The sequence below is a fragment of the Orussus abietinus genome, unplaced genomic scaffold (genome assembly GCF_000612105.2).
Source record: "Orussus abietinus isolate OABI.00-Male unplaced genomic scaffold, Oabi_2.0 scaffold5, whole genome shotgun sequence".
NCBI lineage: Eukaryota > Metazoa > Arthropoda > Insecta > Hymenoptera > Orussidae > Orussus > Orussus abietinus.
Window position 1 is genome coordinate 358,934 of NW_019394929.1, and position 21,158 is coordinate 380,091.

Below are 21,158 nucleotides of genomic sequence, written 5' to 3' on the forward strand. Positions count from 1 at the left end.
AATATTCATCAATGCGGGGAATACATTAGTTTTTTCTTTTTTTAATTAACACCCGACGCGGTTCACCAAAAAGAAAAGAATCTTAAACCTTTAGAAACTTGCCCGGGAATTCATGGAACGGCAAAACCAGAACAATGAGCAGTGATGGAGAATTAAAACTAAATCGAACCCCGGAAGTTATTAGATATTAAAATATTAAATAATATAAAATGTAGTCCAAGGTCAGTGCTCCTAAATTTCTGTTTAATCCCTAACCTCCATTACTCTAATTCAATGATCTAAAACCCGTGTTAACTTGTCATATCTACTTGGAACCTGAAAATCAAAAGAAAAAAAGAAACCAGACAATATAAATACCGTCTTAAAATCCGCATAAATTTTTCCTAAATTCCTCATAAATTCCGCATAAATTTCCTTATCACGCGTCTTTCCACCCCGAGTCTGCCCTCAGTTCCGCGCGATCTCACGAGGGGTCGCGGCCGATGCGCTTCGGGTGCACTCGGCAGCGCTCGGCCACTCTCGGCCGCGGAGGCCGCGGAGTGGGGGTCGAGTGCGCGCGCGTCGCACCTCGGCCCACATCTCGGCGCCTACCACCTCGCATCGTGCATCGCGCGCCTCCGCATCTCGCTGCGTCGACGGCGACGACGGCGACGACGCCGACGAGGACGCTCACCAGCGCGGGAGGATGGCGGAGGTCCAGGCGAAGCCCTGCCCGACCGGGGAGGCCGTGGCGCCCTCGAGGATACCCAACGCCGTTTCCGTGACGACATCAAGACGGCCAGGTGAGTCTGTCGGAAGTGATCCTTCAAAATCGTACAAAAAGGAGCAAATGAAAAATGAAAAACTAAAAAACTGAAAATAAAAACAGGGGAAGGGAAAATTCAGGTTAAAAGGGGATTGTCATGAAGTGGGATGGCTTTTTGGACACGAGGAATGTTATTTCTCCACCTGAAGTGGATTCCCCAGAGAGGGGAAGGTAGTCGAGGAGACGTCGCGACGCACTCGGGAGGCGGGACGCGTGGGCGACCTCGGCGTCCGATTTTCTCAGCCGGTGGCCGTCCGGTCGGCCGGATTAGGGGCAGTCTCGTATCGGGGACGAGCTTGGCATTTACCGCGGGCGCGCGAATGAATTCGCGCAGTCCCGCGGACGTAGGGGATCAAGGTCCACCTCGTTAAGCGCGCCGGCCTCGTTCGACGAGTTACGCAGCAAGCCGGTGGCGAGTCTGATCGGAAGAGAGAGGACTGAATGAGAGACGAGCTCCTTCAGGGCCTAGAATCTCCTGAGATCCCCTAGGATCCTCCAAGACCCCTAGATATCGAGAGCGCCATCGGCTGGAAGGAGTAAAACACGAGTTTGAGGAGACTCCTTGTGTGGGTTTTGAGAGAAAATTTGTAAGTCAAGAGATTTTTTAATCGAATTCTACAGCTGAGACAGTTTTACGGGGAGACGGAGAGAGGACGGAGGGAGGATTCCATGGGAAGGCTCGAAGGACCCCTCGGTAACCGCGATACGAAAGGGATACACCACTTCCTGCCTCCTTGGTATCGACCAAACTCCGGACTCTTCCCGTGTACACCGGACTTCGGAAAATAGGGAATCTTTTCTGCCCCTCGGCGTCGCGACGGACGCTCCGCGGGTTCGCCGACCCCCCGCGAACCTCGTCCTAGACGGGCGGAATCGACGCGATTGGATTCTCGAGAGAAATAAAAAAATGGCTCCTACCGTCCGAACTCCCAAGACTTTCCACCAAGGTATCTCGTTATAAAGATCCTACTTTAATTAAAACCACTTCGGAAGAGTCGAGTTATCCTGATAATTTCTTATCAATCGCAGATTTCGATCCCGCCGTCCTTAAGCCATGGGAATTCCGCGGTTTAACGACCCCCCACGAAGTTAGCTCCGAGGTGAATTTTCAGGGAAATAGTTCCTATCGAACCAACTTTCACGATTTTCCATCAATAACGGGGTATGATAATCCTACATTTATCGGTAACGCTATAAAAGTAGACTTCGCTATCAGTCGAGGTCCTGGTCCTTTTCTTAAATGATGTCTACTCGTTGGTAAGGTGCTTGCAAAGAGAGCTACCTCGTCAGGAAGGAAATACTCTGACTCTTGTACTTCGTCGCTGTCGGCGAGTGTCGGCGAGTGTCGGCGTTATCGTGTATGATAAGGCAGACGACCCCCCGCGAACCGCCGGCTGGCAGCGCTACCGTCCCTGGACGAGGTTCGCCTTCACCTGAGTATACCTGATCAGCTGACTGGAGCAGGTTAAGTCAGCGCTAAAATAGCCGAGGACGTCGACGAGATACGCCCAGACTAGTCGCGGGTTACGAGTCAAGAGTTACGAGCGACGAGTTACGGACGGAGAGCAGCGAGCTGAGCCCCTGTCCCCGGACCGAGGAGGCGCGTCGATGATGTCACGAGCCAAAAGCGAGTCGGCGTTTCAGCGATTCTTCGATTCGGCGAGATCGCCGGACAGAATTAGTCTCTGGTGACACCGATCGGCCGCGACTAATCGGCCCCATCGGCTCGATATGGGGACCGGGAAAGGGTTTGATTACTCGCTGATTACGGAGCGCGTTCATCTTATGGCGGAAAATCCCCGCGGCACGATCGCCGGACGGAATTACCCGCTGGGATACCGATCGGCCCTATCGCCTCAGTTTGGGATCCGGGAAAGGGTTAGTGGCGATGGATTATGCCTTATTTCCATACTCGCGGAATCACCTGTCTCCGAGACGTTCCACGTCGCATGGAAATGAGGCATTACACGCCGATCATGGTACGTGTTCATCTTATGGAAGAAAATCGCTGCGGCGAGATCGTCTCTCCTTTGTGGCGGGGCTGGGTACGAGAAGAGGGGAGGATTTTTGTAAGGGCTGAGCCCCTCGACTAGGAGGAGATCGCTCGGGAAGGGTGCGCTCCCCGATGGTGAGGGCTCGACTCGACGCGAGAGCGAGCGAGACCGAGCGATGCCGCGCGCGGCGGGCTAGAGAGAGACGCAGAGAGGGCGAGAGAGGCGCGCGAGGGATGCGCGAGAGCAACGGACCCGGCTCTGATCGATACCGCGACGCAGCATCCCTCGCTCCGCCGGGCTCGAAGTCTCGACTCGAGACACCTCGAACCTCCGACTCGATTTCCAGAGGTATTCGACCTCGAACTTCGCGAGAGCTCTTTAATGATCGAGATAGGGAAACCCAATTCAAAGGCGATTTTTATGAAAATCTAACAACCCCTCAATTCGGCGCGATCTAGGATTCGTGTCAAGGTTTCATCTCAGGCGGTTCTTCAGGGACACATTTTTCATATAAAAAATTCCAAGTCGGAGAAGAAGTTCACCTGAAGTTTATCGAGATCGTGTTCATTCTGGAACTTAATGAATCTCTCCTAATTCAAGTCATTCCGAAATCGATCCTTGAAGTGATTCAAGGGCGAGCAACAAGTGGTTCAGGGTGGAAGTGCCAAAAACCAGAGTTTGATCGGAGTTTGATCCTGACTCCAAATCGCTTCTTCGGGTTCTTCAAGTTCCGAAGGAACTCGTCGGTTCCGGCTTCCTCGGAGGGGAGTTCTCGTCGTTCCTGCCCACGTCTCTTCGCGTCGTTTAACTCCTCTAATTGGCCCTGACGACATCGGGAAAAACCGTGCCCTTCTTCGGGTCGCTATCGATCACGGTTACCCACGTCGTGGGTGGATTGGCACAATGTCTGATGTCTGAATTTTTTCATGAGCTATCGGCGGCAAGGTTTATCGACTGGGTATTTTTAAGAAGAAGGTCACCCGCGTAGAGAACTTCCTGCTTTTCCCTTTGTGCATTCTTATTGTTCATTCCCACCTGGGACATTGTTTTCTGCGCGGTCTCACGATGCGGAGGGGCGTCGCCTTCCTCTTCAGGTACGCGACGCGCAATGTCCAGGAGTGCCTTCGCTTCGCAGGGTAGATTTGTTGATATGGCTGCCTATTAATATTATCACGTTATTACGTAATCTGGAGGTTCTGGGTATATCTGGCCTCTTCAGGGTGCGTTGTCCGATCGATCTGTCGGAAGGGGCGCACCCTGTCGCGGTCTCGGGCTCGCTTTATCGCGCCGCTCCTTGTGGACTCGCGAGATGGACAAGGCGTCGTTCATCGCTTGCCTCATCGGCCTATTGGTCTGCCTAATGGCCCGAATCGACCACTCGCGCCCAAAATTGCCTCGTTAACGTTGCGATCGCGATCGCGGGCGCTTCTCTCGAGCCGGCCGAGAAAGAGGCGGCCTTCTTCTCGAGCACGACGCCGCGTCGGCCGCGCCTATTCGGGGTCTTTACCCGACGCAAGGATGGTATCTCCTATCCGGGAACGAGCAAGAAACTCAAGGAAATACCAGGGGTCTTTTCATGGGGGGAAACTCGTGAAATGGTTTAAGAAACTCCAGGAAATACCACGTGTCTTTATAATGAAGGAAATTCGTGAAATAATCGGAGAAACTCCAGGAAATACCAGGCGCCTCTTCACGAGGGAAATCATTTGAGGGACTTCAGGGAATGTCGCGTGTCTCTTAACGGGGGAAATTCGTGAAATAATTTGAGAAATTCCAGGGAACTTTTCATAAGGGAAAGTCGTGAAATAATTTATATAAATTTCCGAAACGATCTGGAGTTCTTCAGTTTCGAGGGTACAATTAATTCGTCATGGTACTTGTGTACCGCTGCCATGTTGCAATATGGCGGCGTGGACGGTACAGAGTGAAGAATACAATTATTGAGAGCACACCTAGTCTCTTTTGCATGATGGTAACACCACCGAGGCGTTCCGCTGTAAATTCCTCCCTATAGAAGTTACCTCTGGCCCGGATTTATAGATCGGAGCAATAATAGAACGCCGATAGAGATTATTGTCCGGGGTTGAGGACCATTGGCCGAGTGCATCGACTGCGTCATATTCATTCGCCCTCGGAAGCTGGCTTTCTGCCAGCCATCGTCCATCCTTCGACACGAGCTGCTATGTTGAACCAGACCTCGTATATTGAAGTGGCATTAGGTCGTTTGCCCAGACTCTCACGCATCGTGTATACCCGAGTTAATGTACACCCTGAAATCGAGAAGATTACCACGTACCCCGAAGAGCACCTTACGCCACCTGTTCGTGTTCTCTCGCGAATCCCATTTCCGGGCCGATATCGAGATCGCTGACTTTACGTCTTCGTGCCTCCTGCGCGTTTAACGGCGTGCATTGTTTGGCGAAGCTTTTCTCGAGGGTCCTCCACTTCTGCTGACATTGCCGACCGGTGGCCATTAACGCCGTAAAGTGTTGCAGATTTGCTGACAAGTCCTCGAGCTGCACGCGGACGTCTCCGACACGGAGCTGATCCGAAGTAAAAAGTCTAATCTAAATTCCCCTCCCCTCCTGGGATCTCTTTATCGCGACCTCGTTTATACCAACGTACGCCTCCAAGATATTTGCAAAATGTACACGACGATGCATCTCGAGGGTACTTCGTTCTGTCGATTTTATTGCGATTTAGAGTTCTTTCCTCTTCGGCAGCCGTGGAAACAAGATGGCCGCCCGCCAACGCCGCGCGAAATACGACGCTAGACGGTATGAATTTTCGGCGAGTCTGCATTCCGCGCGTCTGGCTCGTCCATCAAGGGAAGGATGGGAAAATGGGAGCCGACCACCCGTGGGATCGGCGAGAGGAGTCGGAATCGATTTTGCTCGAAGAGAAAGAAAGGGAGCTCGACCCGTCCCGTCCGCAAAGGCGGAACTTCGCGGGGCTTCCTGGCCGGGACGGATTAGGCGGACCCTCCGCGTCCCTCCGCACCCCCGACTCGAACTTGCCGCGTTTTACCTTCGTTGGGGTGTTCATTTAATCTTCCCCTCGGCAGGGCCGTCTCTTATTTCCTTTTCGGGCCAGGGTTGCCGCCCCTGCGCTTCATTTTTCCTTCCTGCACTTTTTTTTTGTCCATAATTTTTTACATAACTTTATCGAAGAATTCCACCTAAATGAAGGGTTATTTATACACAATTTCTCATCTAAAGAATTATTTCCTGGGGTGATTTAAACTCGTCCATCAAGGGCGTCTGTTATTTCCTATTCAGGCCAGAGTTGCAGCCTTTTCCTTCCATTTTCTTAATTGAAGACTTTTTCTTCATCATTTTTTACATGAATAGTATTGCAGAATTTTATCGGAGTATTTTTAAACGGTTGTTTCATGTATTTTAATGCGACATTAGTCGCTTCGAACAGCAGGTGGCGACAGGATCGCCTCGTCGGTGGCGCCATTACTCTGGTGGTAATGTAGGTGCTTATCACAGGGTATCAGTGTTCTATACTGCATACCCACCGTCGTAGGGTATTATCAGGAAATGATTCCCTAGGTTTAGGTCCTAAAAAGCGGGGATCGTTTTAGCTATTCCTGCTCGAGGGCGCCACGCTTCTCTGCCAGAGGACGAGTGCACTTTTTCTACTTTTCACTGACAGGAAAAATGCAATTACCATTAACGCCATTAAGCCTGCTAGAGTATTAGTATCAATAAAATGGAATTAAATACCCGAGGAGAGGAGACTGACGATGAAATCGTAAAACGGAAATCTTTATTGAATATTAAATACTGATATAATTATTTTAAGAGTTGCAGGGAAAGGATGCACTCGTTATCGCGTTTCGGTGTTCGAGTACTGAGTCACTTATTTCCGGAGCCTAATTATCGCCACTGGAAAGGCGTCGGTATTAAATTGAGCATTTGATATAAAAAGGCCTAACTGAGACGGAATACCGATTAATTCGCAGAAGCGCTCTTATAAGGCCGAATCGATATAGGAGATCAGGAGATACGGTCTTTTTATATCGCCGTCGCTTCGGCTGAATGCACTGTAAGAACGCCGCTCGTCGGGAAGCCATTTTAATTCCTAGCCCTCCTGAAAAGCGGCGTTTACGGCGGAATTAAAAAAGCGCCTTTGGCCATCGTACCGCGAGGCATATTTAATACCCATTACTGCGGAACTTTCTGGCTTTTTTTCCCTACCAAGGTGTTTTGTCTCCACCCCATAGAGGGGAAGTCGGGGAACGGTGGAGCGTGACTATCGAGGCACTCGCTTTGATATGGAAACCTCTGTGGAAGTATCACCGGTCTGCTTGACATCGGGCATCGTGTCGAGGAGTCATTAAACAAGGAAAAGAGTCATTAAACAAGGAAAGGAGTCATTAAACGCAGGATACACATGGATAAACATTTTCCGGCTGGGAAAGGCAGGGATTTTTTTGACAGCGTGGGACGTTTCGACTATCGAGACACCGTGGGAGTACTTTGAATAAATTCTCAAGATCTCGATCTGCATCTTGAAGGAATATAAATGCGGCACGACCCACGATATCCCAGGGAAAGAGTCGAGTGGGTATGTGCAGATGCATCGTTGCACCTGCAACGAAAAAAGTTGCACCGTCCACCAGGAAATGTCGTCGACATACGTCGATTTAGGGTATCCGAGGATGCATGGCGGATTTTGGGAAGGTGCATAGGGAAGGTATCAACCTCCGCAGGGACTATTCTTATCGCAAAAGCAAGAGCGGAGTTCCCAATTAAATCCGCGATGATTGCTTCCGTGATTGCAACAAATGCGAGGCACGCGAGGCCGCGCAATGTGCTCGGATAATTTCCTCTTTGCGCGCCAAACCTAAGGGGGTGGCTTTAGTTTCTGTAATTTTTAATTATACCCCCCTGAGCGTGTCACCTACTTGGCTATTTCGCGCGCACTGGTGCGGATTACCACCCACTACCACCTACGGCCGCCCATCGCCACCCACTGCCACATATCGCCACCCACCGCCACCCACTACCTCCTTACGGCGCCCTCTGCCTGTACAGTCGAACAAAGCCGAACGATTCCGAACAATGCCGAGCTTCACCGAGGTTTACACGAGTACGCGATATAGTGTACACACCGCACTCGCACGCGATCACTAGACTCGTGCTCGCGAAAGGAGTCGGACCCGACAAGGGAGTGTTCTCTTCCAGGTAAGTGGTTCTCCCCCAGGATATCACCCATAACCGGACAGAAATAGAACCAAAACTCCCTGAACTTCCCTATCAAACTAAAAACGAAAAAGAATTCCACACCTCGTGTGATAAGAAAAAGTCGTGCCTGGAAGTGTCTACTGTCAGGCTCGAAGTTGACGGAAACTCGGTAAATGGCGGTGAATTGTTAATAACCTCCAGAGAGTGGGTTGAAGTCCTATCTCGGGTGTCAAATTATACGTCCCTTGTGTTTACACGGTGATGGTTATTTATTTTCTTTTATTTTTGAGGGTTACATCTTGGAACGTAAATTGGAGGTGGATGACACGTTTCAGGAGGTCTTCGCACGTGTTCGTTCTTCGGGGCGCCGAAAACCCTCGGAATTTCGACGACCCATTTTTACGGTGCACGGGGATACTAAATTATAGTTCTGTCATTGGGGTAGTAAAGGGTGTCGGCACGCGTGTCGCGTGCGCGTGGATGTGCGTCTCGCGTGTCGTGAACGATCGAAGCTCGTTCTACATTTCCACCCCCACAAGGGGTGTATTCATGAGTAAAGGGTGTGCCACGTGAACCTCCTCAAATCTCCGAGTCCTTCGACTCACGAATCCCAAATTCTTGCCCCGATTACGTCGCTTGCCCCTTACTTTTATTCACTTTAAAAGTACTGAAAAAAAAAAAAGAAAAAATTCGGATTTCTTTACTTTCTTAAGGTGAAACCCGGCGAAGGGTTGCGGCTTAATTGGGGAGGTTCGAAAAAAGACCTTTGATCGATCGGCCCTTGGTTTCTGGCGCATCCTGGCCGGTCGATGGGTCGGTACCGAGGCACACGCTGGTGCACATTCGTGCGACATGCATGAACGTCTTTATCAACCCCTTGTCGAGAAATCGGTCTCTCTAAGTCGGTACACAGATCGAACGATAATTCACTTCCAGAACCTAAGGGATGAATTTTTAGAGCCATTGAATATGGGCCCTACTGATAACAATCGATAGAAATTTACATACATCCTTACACACCCAAGGGAAGTCTCACATTGAACGTAAATTCGAAAAATTACGAATTAAAAAATACATAAGTATACGTAACATTGTATGTTTAATGTATTAGTGGATGTCCACTTGAATTAAACATGCCATTAATAATTCTCTTTAATATAGATACTGAATTTAATATTACTGCAATTTATTGTGGCGTTAGAATAACAAATCATTGAGTATGTAAATTTACGTGGGCATTTTTATCATTGAATGGATATCACAACGCAATATTTACAATGTCATATGTCAGAAAAAAAAATAGAAGAATCGTTCCGTCAATGCAGAGTCGGGTATCACGAATTACCTTCGGACTCCTTTTCTTATTACTACGAGGTACCTCGACCTTGAGATCTAATTCTACTTTTAGACTGCGAAGGGTCGAGTCTCTAATCTCTCTCGTATGTCTCAGAGGGAGGAGAATCGATAAGAGGGGGAAAGGCGACACCTCGCGAAGCCTCGGCTTCTTCGGCGAAGTCCTCGAGAGCTTTCGGAGGGTCAGAGGTCGGGAAAGGTATACCGGGAATAATCGTAAGTAAAAAGCGTCTGGAGGTTAAAAGCGGGGCAACGCTCCAACCACCGAGGCACGCACGTCGTTACATTCACCCTGGCTCCTTTGCATAAAGCCTTATCGAACGAATATAAGCCAGACAGGTCACCCTGGTATATTTAAAGTCCGTCCAAATGCGAGATAATCAATTTTGCGAGGCTCAAGCGCAAAGTCCGAGCTCGATGTTGCGACCGTCTCACCCCTTTCGTGCGTGCGAAAAATCCCGCGATAACCCCCGATAACATCACCCCTTTCGTCGGCCCGAAAATCGCAAAAAATCCTGGAAATTGGAGAACACCTCGTAGAGGTTTACGCGACCTTGGCTTTTCGGTTCGTCCCTCCCTGGTCGACCTGGGAAAGTTCCTGCCCTGCGGGAGAGGGAAGGGTTGTAAACGTCTTCTGGCGTGCAACAGGTTAACGAGCTACCCCGCTTAGAGATGCGATATAGAAAGGTTCGCGGGGGTTCCCAAGGGTACCCGAAAGTGCCACCGATCGGCAACTTGGTTCCACGTGGAGGTCCTAGGGACGGTCCTCGTTGATCCTTTCGCGGGTCTGGCCGACATCTCGACGGTAAACCCAAACGGAAACCTCCGCGTCCGGCCTCGCCGGAAACCCCCGATCGATCGGGCCGGAAGGAGCGCTCATCGCGAAGGTTAACATTTCGAAGGAAGCACCCGAGTCACGCCAATTCGAGCACGTCGATTCGGAATACGTCGATACGCCTCTATACATGCGCCAGGCTCCCAGACGTTATCGCGCCTCGCCGGTATCGATTCCGCGACCAGAACCACCAGGACGGTGGCAGGCACCACAAGATCTCCTCGAGGGACGTCGCCGACGTCACCGAGGGGCCTGCACCTCTGCATGGTGCACCTGGGTAACGCGTTTACGCGGTTTGACCTCGTAGTAGTCATGGGGGGGGGGGGGAGAATCGGGGGTTACGCGAGTCTAGTCTTCATCGTCATGGGGATATTTGAGAGTTTGGGGAATATGCGGTTTGAGCCTTTCCATGGTCCTAGGAATTTTTAGGAACTTTTTGATACGCGGTTCAAGCCTTTCCATGGTCATAGGGATGCTTAAGAATTTAGAGCTTCCTGAAGAGTGTTGGGAGGAGAGCTCAGATATTTGTACACCCAGAAGGTGTCTATTCCCATCGTGCACCTTCCCAGATTTTTAGGAACGACCACCAACCGCGAACTCGCGTCCCCGGCTTTTAGGGTCTGCACCTTATACCGTGGTACAGGAATCCAGGATCTTTTATACCGTGTAACAGGATTTGGCGATAATGTGCCGCAGGTGTCGCACACGCAGCGCGCAATGTCGCTGTCCCCTAGCTCGCAGTCGAGGCCGCCATCGAGAGGGCCCCCGGTCGGAGGTCAGCGACCACCAACACCGATCGCGCACCCTGGAGGTCCGCGACCGGAAGGACGAGGCCCGTTCCTGGGACCCCCCGGTCCCGCGGGACCTCCAGGACCTCCAGGATCTCCGGGAGCAACTAGTCCTGGCCGTATGGTGCGACCTAAAACCCCCCAACTTTCGGGGAACGAGCCACCTCGAAGAACTACGCCGCCACCCTCGCCGGCGCCACCGACCGCACCCTCACCGACGCAGGCACAGCACCCCGGGATGCGGATTCCGCAAGCGTCTTCCGAGAGACAGACTTCCAATCCGACTTCCCCGTCGCCAGTCTCAGCGGACCCTGCGACTCCCAAAAATAAGAGCCTTGAAGATGGTGCTAGTCCCCGGATTGACCAACATTTGGAGAAGGGCCCAACAGGTGACCGGGACGAGGTCGCCAGGTCGCCGGTCGGTGAACCTTCTAAAAGTGCGACCTCCAAGTCTGAAAGGGCCTCTACTGGTCGCAGCAAGGGAGAGGCGCAATTGGAGAACGGCGAAGACGAGGATGACGATAACGACGTCGTGTTTGACGATGATAAGGAGATCGTTCAACAGCGTCCTCCGTCCTCGAATGCTAAGATGGACACGCAGGGTGTGCAAGGTCAGTCTCGACCACCTTCTTCGGTGTCTAACCATCGAAGGTCGGACTCCTCCGACGTCCAGGTGGCAGTTCCATCGAGGTCGAAAGTAGAGACCCCCCAGGATCACGTCAACGAAAACGGAGGTGGAGAGGTAAAGAATCCTAGAACCACGCCGGATGGTCCTTCTCGTAGTCAGTCTGGACGGGAGACTCCTCGCACGCCGGATGACCGGAAGTCCGGGAAACCGGAAGCCAGCTTGCCGGCGACTCCGGAAACTCGGCCACCTTCGGCTCAGCGAGCCTCCCCAGGGCCCAAAATGGCCACCCCTGAAGTTCTGACAGTTTCCCCTCATCCACCTTCGCCTTCGGCTGCCAAAGTGACCACTCCTGAAGTTCCTGTCACACCGCATCCGGTTTCACCATCGGGCACGAAAATGGCGTCCCCTGAACCTCCACCTGCGGCGGCTCTTCCGGTTTCACCCTCTGGTACCAAAATGGCGAAGCCCGAAGCATCACCGACAGCTTCGAAGCGACCTTCTCCGTCGGTTTCCAGAATAGCCACCCCTGAAGGTCCGTCAGCAGTTTCGCATCCCGTTTCTCCGCCTGGTACCAATATGGCGTCAACGGTATCGCATCCAGTTTCACCGTCTGGTACCAATATGGCGTCCCCTGAACCTCCACCTGGCGCTTCTCATCCGGCTTCGCCTTCTGGTACCAAAATGGCGAAGCCAGAACCATCGCCGACAGCTTCGAAGCGACCTTCTCCATCGGTCAGTAGAATGGCCACTCCTGAAGGCCCGACGGCAGTTTCGCATCCGGTTTCACCGTCAGGTTCCAATTTGGCGACCCCTGAACCTCCACCAGCAGTTTCGCACCCGCCTTCGCCCTCCGGTACAAAAATGGCGAAACTCGAAGCTTCACCGGCCCCATCAAAGGGAAATTCCCCATCCGGTATCAGACTGGCGACCCCTGAAACTCCTCCAACAGCATCCCATCCGACTTCTCCATCTGGTACCAAAATGGCGACCCCCGAAATTCCTCCGACTTCTCGTCCGCCTTCCGGGGCCAAAATGGCCGCCACTGAACTCAGCAAGCCGTTGCCTCCCGAGCCGTCCCAAGACAAAGAGTCCATCCAAGGCTTCGACAATGGGCAGAGGAGGTCCCTGACATCTTCGCCGTCCCCTTCGTCGTCCAAACCGACGCCAAGAACGACGCCGACGCCCCCGCCATCTCGAGGAGACCCTGGACCTGTAATCACTTCCGACGAGAAGAAATCTCCGGAACCCAAGGCTGTGACAAACATGGCAGCCGTAACAACGACGGCGGTTAAAAAACCCGAAGAAAAACCTGAACCCGTTAATAACGACTCCGAATCTGTACAGATACCTCCCAAAATGGAGGAACAAGAAATGACATCTCCCCAGGCTGACGCCACCGAAACAGGTCCATAACAGCATCCGAACTCCAGATTTAAGCACTTAATTTCTCGCCGGAAATCGGTCCCTAATTTTTTTCGAAGTTACGATACGATTAGAAGATACTCGACTTCTAATTAGATTCTTTCTAGTTTTGTGCACTTTTCTGTAATTTCGGGGGAGTTTAAGTCGAATGATCGATTTTTTTATGGTATTGTTTGACTGCAGTCGTTGCACCTGTTTTGTTGAAGCTATCGATTTGTCGAGGGATCGTATTCACTTTTCCTGTTTCGCTTTTTTCAGAGACGGAGAACGGCGTGGACTCGACGAAGGGCACTAGGGTGAGTAGGACGGCGAACTTGAAGAAATCTATGCACCTTATCGGCGATACCTTCGGTCGGCAGGGATCGACGACGAACGGCGTCGCCGGGTCGCCGACGAAAAAGCCGGCAGGGATTCCGGGAGACTCGGAGAAGAGGCCGGCTACGAACTTGGGGTCGCCCACGAAGTCGCCCACCAAGTCGCCCAGCAAGTCCAAGTCGCTGCCGAGGACGCCGGACGCCGCGACGAGCCCGGCGACCCCGACGACTCCTGCGACCGCTTCCGAGAAGAAAAGTAAGCCACGGGGGCGAGTACCTCGAAGATTGCTAATTTGAAAAATCTAAAGTGCACGCCACACGCTTTCAGTGTCTACACTGAGATAAAAATAGAATAAATAGAAAGAAATGTGACGGCTGTATTCTTTCGCTTTCTTTGTGAATTTTTTTCTGACGAGCCATGAAAATACCCCACCTTGGAAATTTTACAATATATTTATTAACGTTTATACAGTCACCCAAAAAAAATTATAGACCATGGCTAATTTAAAAAAATGCACTTTTGAAATACACACCGCTCGAACGCCGAAATGAACTCAGTCATAATTTCAAAGAAATGTCGCAGTCAGATTATTATTCTTTGAATGAACAAAATATTTCTTTGGTACCGTTCAAAGAAATATTTCTTTGGTGAAATGGCACTTTCTTCTGAATTGAGTCCTTGGTCCTTGATATAAAATTTAAAAATTACTAAAAATACGCCTGATTGGCATTATGTGTTTTCATTCACCATCTTTGGTCTTCAAGATCAAGGTGGAATCGCATCCTGGACTTATCAGGGAATTTCCTTTTTTTTTCGCGCCTCCTTTAATTTTCAGAAGTCCCGATGAACAAGGTTCAGGTGGGTGCGGCGCCCTCGCCTAACCTGAAGACCGTCAGGTCCAAGATCGGCTCCCTGGACAACGCGAGCTACAAGCCTGGAGGTGGAAAAGTCAAGATAGAGAACAGGAAGCTCGACTTCAGCAAGGCGCAGCCAAAGATCGCGGCGAAGAACGAGAAGTACACCCCGAGTGGTGGAGACAAGAAGGTCGGTACCCTGTCCCGAATCCCCCGAGATCTAAAATCCTCATCTTCGTGTCATCATCAGCAGATTACCCAAGTGAAGCTGCAGTGGAACGCCAAGCCCAAGGTCGGCTCCCTGGACAACGCGACCTACAAGCCGGGAGGTGGGGATAAAAAAATCGAGACGGTCAAGCTAGACTTCAAAGACAAGGCCAAGCCAAAGGTGGGCTCCAAAGAGAATGCGAAGCACGTTCCAGGTGGTGGCAGCATCAAGGTGAGAACTCTAAGAGGACTCCCTCAATCCTTGCCTTGAGTCTCATTATCGTCCAGCATGCCACTTAATCATTGTCATTGATAAATATCGTTTGATAAAGTGTCGATTCTCAGCCATGGGAGTCCCAGCATGCGGAATGTCGGCAAAGTTGTCATCCGGTGTCGTGCCTTAACATTAGTGCTAGGGTAGAGATAACCGTATCACGAATCAGCATCCAGATCATCGGTGATCCCCAAACCGTGGAGGACCAACCTGGAGGGCCCAAAATGGCGTCCCACGGCGGCTCGAAAATGGCGGACTAACCTCTCGCTCGCATGGAATGTCACCTTTAACTCTTTGTTATCGTTTCTCTGTGTTTAGTCGGCATCGTCACCGCCCAAGACGCCCCAGGAGTCGACCGCCGACGTAAGTGCCGTGAGTATCGTAGTCCTCGCCTCCTATCGTCGCATCTATCTATCTCTGTCCCCTATCGAGGAGCGTCATGGAGAAAAATTTTCCCAATAATCTAGAAATCTAAATCTTTCTCCTTGGAGTCGGCTCTGCCCCGGGCGCTGATCTCACGATCCTCGTATATTCTCGCCAGATCGAGACGCAGAAGATCGACATCAAGGCGGAGAGCAAGATCGGCTCCCTGGACAACGTGAAGCACAAGCCAGGAGGCGGCGATAAGAAGATCTTCAATGACAGGGACTATCTCCGTCAGACAGGCTCCAACGTGGAGAGTCTGAGTGGCAGCGGCTCCCAGGTGAGCCTTTTAATAATTCTCACCTTGCTCGTCTTCGGCTTTCGCTTCCAGCACTCGCCCTGCACGGGTCGCCGACAGAGATGGGCACTGATCGATGACGCTTTCCATTTGATTGGTGATAAACGATCGGTAGTTAAACAGCAAATCTCAAGAACAGCCTACCTAGCGGTCCTAAGTTAAACCGGAGTTAAACCTGAGTTAAACCCGAGTTAAATTAAAATTGATGGAGTACCGGTACTCCTCATTGTCTTGGTACCAGGTACCCAGGTGACGTTACATTCGAGACCAACCGAGATTCCGCTATCACCTGGCGTCGCGTGGTATTCCCAGGTGATCTTTGGGTTCTTTAAAAATTGTTCATCTTCGTGGCCAACTCTGTCGAGCCTCCACCCCCGAGGTCGGAGCTTGTGGTGACGCTTTGTGTGTCGCAGAGCCCGGTGCCGCCCGGCATGACGAGCGTCGGCAAGAACGGCCTGCCCACCTCGGACGAGAACCTCAACCAGGAGTGCTAAGTCGACGAACCGCACCTCGGAATCACGCCGCGTTTGCGTTTGCGTTTGCGCTCGCGCTCCCCGGAGCGGTAGCACCCTAAGAACCCGGAGCGCCCGGCATCCTGCGCCGCCATCGCCACCACCGAAACCGACGCCACCGACGCCTGCTCGAGGGAGAATCGGTACCAAGACGAGACATCGCGACACCAGCCTCTCCACCGAGTACTAATTCGCGCGCGTTAACGACCCACCTGCAGCTTATCCGCGCTAATCGCACACGGTAGCCGACCAGAGAGTGACCGCCCTCGTCGACGTCATCGTTAGGCTGATAGTGGACGCTTAGAATTCCCGGCTAACGGCCGTTAGTCGATCGGCGCGGCGAAGGGTACCGGAGTACCGAGTCATCTCTGGACCGATGTGGAAGATGGAGAGTGATCCTCTTCTGGTACCAGGGGATTGGAAAGTGGAGAACGCTCGCGATGGTCGATTATTTCTGGTACCATGGGATTGGAAGGTGGAGAACGCCCACGATGATTTTTCTCTTCTGGTACCATGGGATTGGAAGGTGGAGAACGCTCGCGATGGTTGTTCTCTTCTTCCGGTACGAGTCGGACGAGTTCCCAGAGAGCGGCCCATCGAGACGGATGGAAGGGCCGGGAGCGGAGAGCAGAGTGCGAGCGCCAAGAACGATCCTCTAGCCACGTCGCACGTCATAGAGATCAGACTCTACGTTACACCTACTTCGCTGGAGATGTATCGCCGCGTCGCCCACCACGGCGTTGAAGACTAATCATTAACGACTTGTTCCCCCCTCTCTCTCTCCAGTTACCACTTCGTACGGATGCAATTGTGTAACGACCGCCCGATGTATCGCTCGATTAGAGAAGTCACTACAATAATATTTTTCTTTTTAAGTTCCCGCTCGTCGAGTTTCTTGCACCCGACCGAGTCCCGCCCGTCCCCGTCCGGTGTCACCTGCGTACCTGCGGTAATAAATAGGAGCACCCTCACCTGAGAAGCACTCGAGGCAGACTCCGTGACGCGAGGATACCTCCGCTTCTTTTTCGCCACGCAAACCCCCGAGGTCGGGAGGTCATCACGCGCGCATTCTTCTATCTTTCTCACCGTGCACTCGCACGTATGTCTACGCACTGTACGTATTTAGGTAGTGCGCGTCCAGGACATGTCCAAGGCCGAAGAGCGAAGATTCGAGGATGCGACCGCTTGTCCGCCATCTTGGTATCCGAGCCTCCGAGCCAGGTAGAACATCAGCGGAAGATTAGCAGTACCTGAAATCGGAGAAGGGATTTTTATTCCTTCTTCCGTTTCACATCCCCTTTCCTGGTACCTGAAGAAGTTCGATTTCCACCTGACCCGAATCTCCTCCCCAGGCGGAGATCTCCAGCCCGGAGGAACCTCAAGGTCGGCAGCCTCCCGAAGAGCCGGAGCATAAATCCAGAACCAGGCCTCATCCTCGCCCTCCACCTACCACCCCCACCAGGAACCAACCTCGACCTCGACGAGTGGCAACCCCGTCGAGTCTCGACACCTCGAAGACCGCCCCCGAGGCTGCAAAATCTCCAGAGCCGGTTCCAGCAGCACCAGTGGTACCAACGACGCCTTCTCCGAAGAACGAACGACAGGGCTCCAGTTCTGCGAGGAAGGAAGACGTTCCGAAGACCAAGAAGAAGACCCCGGTGACGACGCCATCGAAATCGCCCCCGAAGACGCCAGACATGGAGAGACGACCGACGCCCTCTGAAGCGATAACCGAGGCGCCATCCTCGAAGGAACTTCGACTCCCGGAATTGTCACCCCCAGCCCCGTCTAAAACCTCGGTTAAGTCTCCTAGGTCGCCCTCAAAAACACCCCCGAAGACGGCCCTGAAAACAGATTCCACATCCGAGGACCGACAGGAGCCCAGAATCGTCCTACCGAAATTGGTGGAGACTTCAACGCTCGCAACGCGAGCTGCCGGCCTAGGAAGCGCCGCGGTTCCGCCATAAACCGTAAAAATTCCAAAACTCGGACATTTTGGGGATGAATTCACTAGAACTACTAGAAATAAAGGTCTTGGGGCTTTTCAACCTTAGACGTTATCGACATCCCGGCCTCTCAACTCCTTTATTTTTTACATAATTTAGAGCAATCTGAATTGAACATGGCGGATCGCCGCGCCATCTCGCGTCATTTTCCGTTCACTATCAGAAACCGATTACGATCCGAATGCCTGACAATTCTCGAAAGTCTTTAAAATGTTTAAAGAAAAAAGGAACGGGGAGTCCGTGATGTCGATAACCTCGCGAGGTAAAGCGCCGCCATAGGGCTCGATTAATCAATGCCGTAATAATCCGTCCGGTGAGAGATAGGCGCGTTTTATGGTGCGTTGAGTGAGTTTATATCGATCGACGGAAAGGGATGAAAAACTCGTTCGCGGAACGCTTTTAGTGTCAGTCACGTTGCTTAACGTCGTCCGACATTGCGCGAGCCTCAACTGGGTTTATATCGATCTCCTCGTCCTGGCTCGATGGGATTACCCGCGAAAGGAGCTCTTCCTGGTCAGTTGAAATTATCAATGCTTAGTTGGGTCCGCGATAATCTGCACGAATGGTCGAAATACCGGGAAGAAGATGTAATGTAATCCGCGACTCGATTAACGGGTAATTGAACGTGGATGTAAATCTTCGTTGGAATCGCAAGTCGCGCTCTGTCGTATTTACTTAACGTCGAGTTACGTGAAAAATGGAGGTGCCTACGAAAAGCGGAAAGCAATTACGTCTAAACCTTGAAGGGGCCTCCCTACCCTGATTCAAGAGTCCATTGACCCACCGGGACTCTGACTCGACTCGAGTACTCAGTTCGGTCTCTTCCGTCGAACCGATAACACCGATAGTGAGTGCGCTGCTCGCCGGTTACTCGAATTTCGTATATCTATTTATTCTCCATATCATCCCTTTCCGCATTTCGACCAGTCGAAGGTGAAAGAGGTCCGTCCGAGTTCGGTCTGCATGGTCGACCGATCGAAACCAGGAGTTCGGTGCTATTCTGGGGCATTTGCGTGCAATCACGTGTCGTTTCCGAGATTTCCTCGGAAAAGGGGGCGCGGGGGAGGGCGCGATGCCGGAGGTGCATCGGTGCCAGGAACCCGCGGACGCCCTCGGAAGTGCAACCAGGTGCACGTGCCTTCGATTTCCCGATCGAAAGACCCCCGGACCGGACTGCGCAGTCTGGTTCGCGAAGCTGAAGCGAGAGATCATGAAGAGTCTCCGCAACAAGGTGCACCCGAGAGGCCCCAGGTAAGTCGGGATCGAAAGCCCCGGAAATTCCTATTTCGAGCCTCGAGAAAATCCCACCAAAAATGGGAGAAATAACGATTCGCTCGGAATGGAGGGACTCGACTCTTGGATCAATGGGAATAATTCCGTAATAATTGTGTACACCTTGGAATGTGGTATCGCCGGGGGTGGCGATGATTGTACTAGCGGTGCGTAGCGTTAAATGGAATTTCGCGACATTCGTCGACGTTTTGCCAGGTGACTCAAGTGTAGCTCCTCGTCGACGAGGCGACGGCTTGATCGAACAGTTTTGCGGCCCTTGGAAACGCTCGTGGAAAATAAAACCCCAGGGGTCGGGTCGTCACGGAAACGCGCACGCGTGACTCAACCGCTCGTTGTCTTTACGGTAGACCGGACGAGCGTACTCGCGCGAGTGTACTCACGTGAGCGTACCTGCAACCGGACACTCGCGTGTACACTGGCGGACATGATTACCTTTCCTGTGGGTGTACGATGTCCAGGGTGGAGGAGATACGGAGGGAAACCATCGTGGCCGACAGTGTACGTTACATCGGTACGTGCCTGCCCACCTCGCCGCATCAGACCCGAACGCATCCTCTCGTGCTTATTGTCGGGTCCCTCTTTCCTTCCTTCCTTTCTCCTTCTACTCGAAGAGGGCAAGGACCTGCAACTTGATAACGTAAACATTAAGGAAGATAATTAATCCAGCCGGAGGGTTTTATCACTAATTTCCCCGGGGACGAGGAAGAAGTGCGCTAGATAGACTGTTAGATACGCAAGACGGTGGAAAGTTCTTCAGGGAGATTTTCCAGAAAATTTTTCATCTCTTCCTTTCTTCCTCTCCTAGGAGAGGAAATAAGTGAGGATAACGTTAAATCCTTGAGGTTAGTGGCACCGTGAATTTCTTTCGCCGAAATTTGTAGGGAATTTTCGCGGCGTTAAGGAACTGGGAGAAAATTGGGAAATCGTGGAATTGAGGTTTTACGAGGGTGGTAATTACTTTCCAAGGCGGTAATTCCCATGTGTGAGGGGTAGTGCGAGTTGTTTCCTTATACGGTGCTATTTAGCGTTCCTTTTATGTGTCGTTACCGACTTCGAGTGCTTCCCTTTCGTTCTCCTTTGTCCTCTTCTTCCTTCGAGTTCGTCGGTTCAGAGACACCGTGTCGTGCTTTTTTCGAGGATAAATCGTTGATATAATGTATTTAGAGTGGCGTAAAATGAAAAGAACATGTAATTTAGGTTTCGGTAGACCTTAATTTCGACAGACCCTGTCAGGTTCGAGGTCGATTAGGGCAATTTTCAAGGTTCGTCCGGACGGTCTGAGCCAATCACCGAATAATCGCCTAATTGTAGCGGCTTAGAGAACCGTCCATTTTCGACCATATTTGCGAGCGTGCTATAAAAAAGCAAAAGCCGCTAAAATGTTGCATTCGTGCAATCGTTTAATTAATGTTGCACCAGAGGAATACAGTCCGCATTTTTCTTTCTCGTGTGAAAGCAAATCAGTTAGGCTCGTGCACGTGACCAGAATTTAATATTTCATTATTTGGTGGAATATTTACCTGGAGCGGATTATTAGATTTATTAAGGAAAAATAGAAATTATACGATATGCGTAATTTCAGGAACGTCGTTAGCACTTATGCCAACAACTTGGTTAAGACAGACTTTATGAAATACATTTTAGCAATCATAAATTATTTTAAGTCACCGGGAGTTGCCTGATTTTACCTAAAACCTTATCCCTCGAAAATGAACAAGAAGAAGGCATTGAAAAGAGACAACGAGGTAAGAAAAGAAAAGGGAAAAAAAAAGAACTCAAGGCAATCTTAACATTCGACGAACTCGACCGAATTTCGAGGAGATACGCGAAGCGTACAATGCGTTTCACCTTTATGCAAATCGGCAGATGGTGGAGATACCACAACTTGAGAAAGACGAGTAAGAAAAATCTAATAAAGAGAATAAAATCCGAATTAATCGCATTCGAGCTTTGATA

The 21,158-nt window shown here is 51.3% G+C and overlaps 1 protein-coding gene across 6 annotated transcripts; it reads left to right on the forward strand.

The window, feature by feature from the left end:
• The first annotated feature begins 573 nt into the window (after positions 1-573).
• On the forward strand, positions 574-20,865 carry LOC105701269 (nascent polypeptide-associated complex subunit alpha, muscle-specific form). 6 transcript variants are annotated; one of them, XM_012427878.2, is made up of 10 exons: positions 7,633-7,994; positions 9,445-9,563; positions 10,879-13,003; positions 13,279-13,316; positions 13,380-13,590; positions 14,171-14,379; positions 14,440-14,628; positions 14,989-15,042; positions 15,212-15,373; positions 17,256-20,865. In XM_012427878.2, the coding sequence occupies exons 3-10, from the start codon at positions 10,900-10,902 to the stop codon at positions 17,868-17,870; spliced, it is 3,582 nt and encodes a 1,193-aa protein (XP_012283301.1). In that variant the 5' UTR covers positions 7,633-7,994; positions 9,445-9,563; positions 10,879-10,899; the 3' UTR covers positions 17,871-20,865. The 6 variants fall into 6 exon arrangements, with proteins under 6 accessions (XP_012283306.1, XP_012283301.1, XP_012283302.1 ...); XM_012427879.2 differs by having other exon boundaries at positions 14,443-14,628; XM_012427882.1 differs by lacking the exon at positions 17,256-20,865 and adding an exon at positions 15,805-16,781.
• Positions 20,866-21,158: the final 293 nt, after the last annotated feature.

What these genes read in the sequence shown, in the direction of transcription:
- LOC105701269 (XM_012427878.2), top strand. Translation starts at nt 10,900, where the DNA reads ATGTCGCTGTCCCCTAGCTCGCAGTCGAGGCCGCCATCGAGAGGGCCC. An exon ending in ACTCGACGAAGGGCACTAGG is followed by an intron (nt 13,317 to 13,379) that starts GTGAGTAGGACG and finishes TTCGGTCGGCAG; the next exon opens with GGATCGACGACGAACGGCGT. An exon ending in CGACCGCCGACGTAAGTGCC is followed by an intron (nt 15,043 to 15,211) that starts GTGAGTATCGTA and finishes TATTCTCGCCAG; the next exon opens with ATCGAGACGCAGAAGATCGA.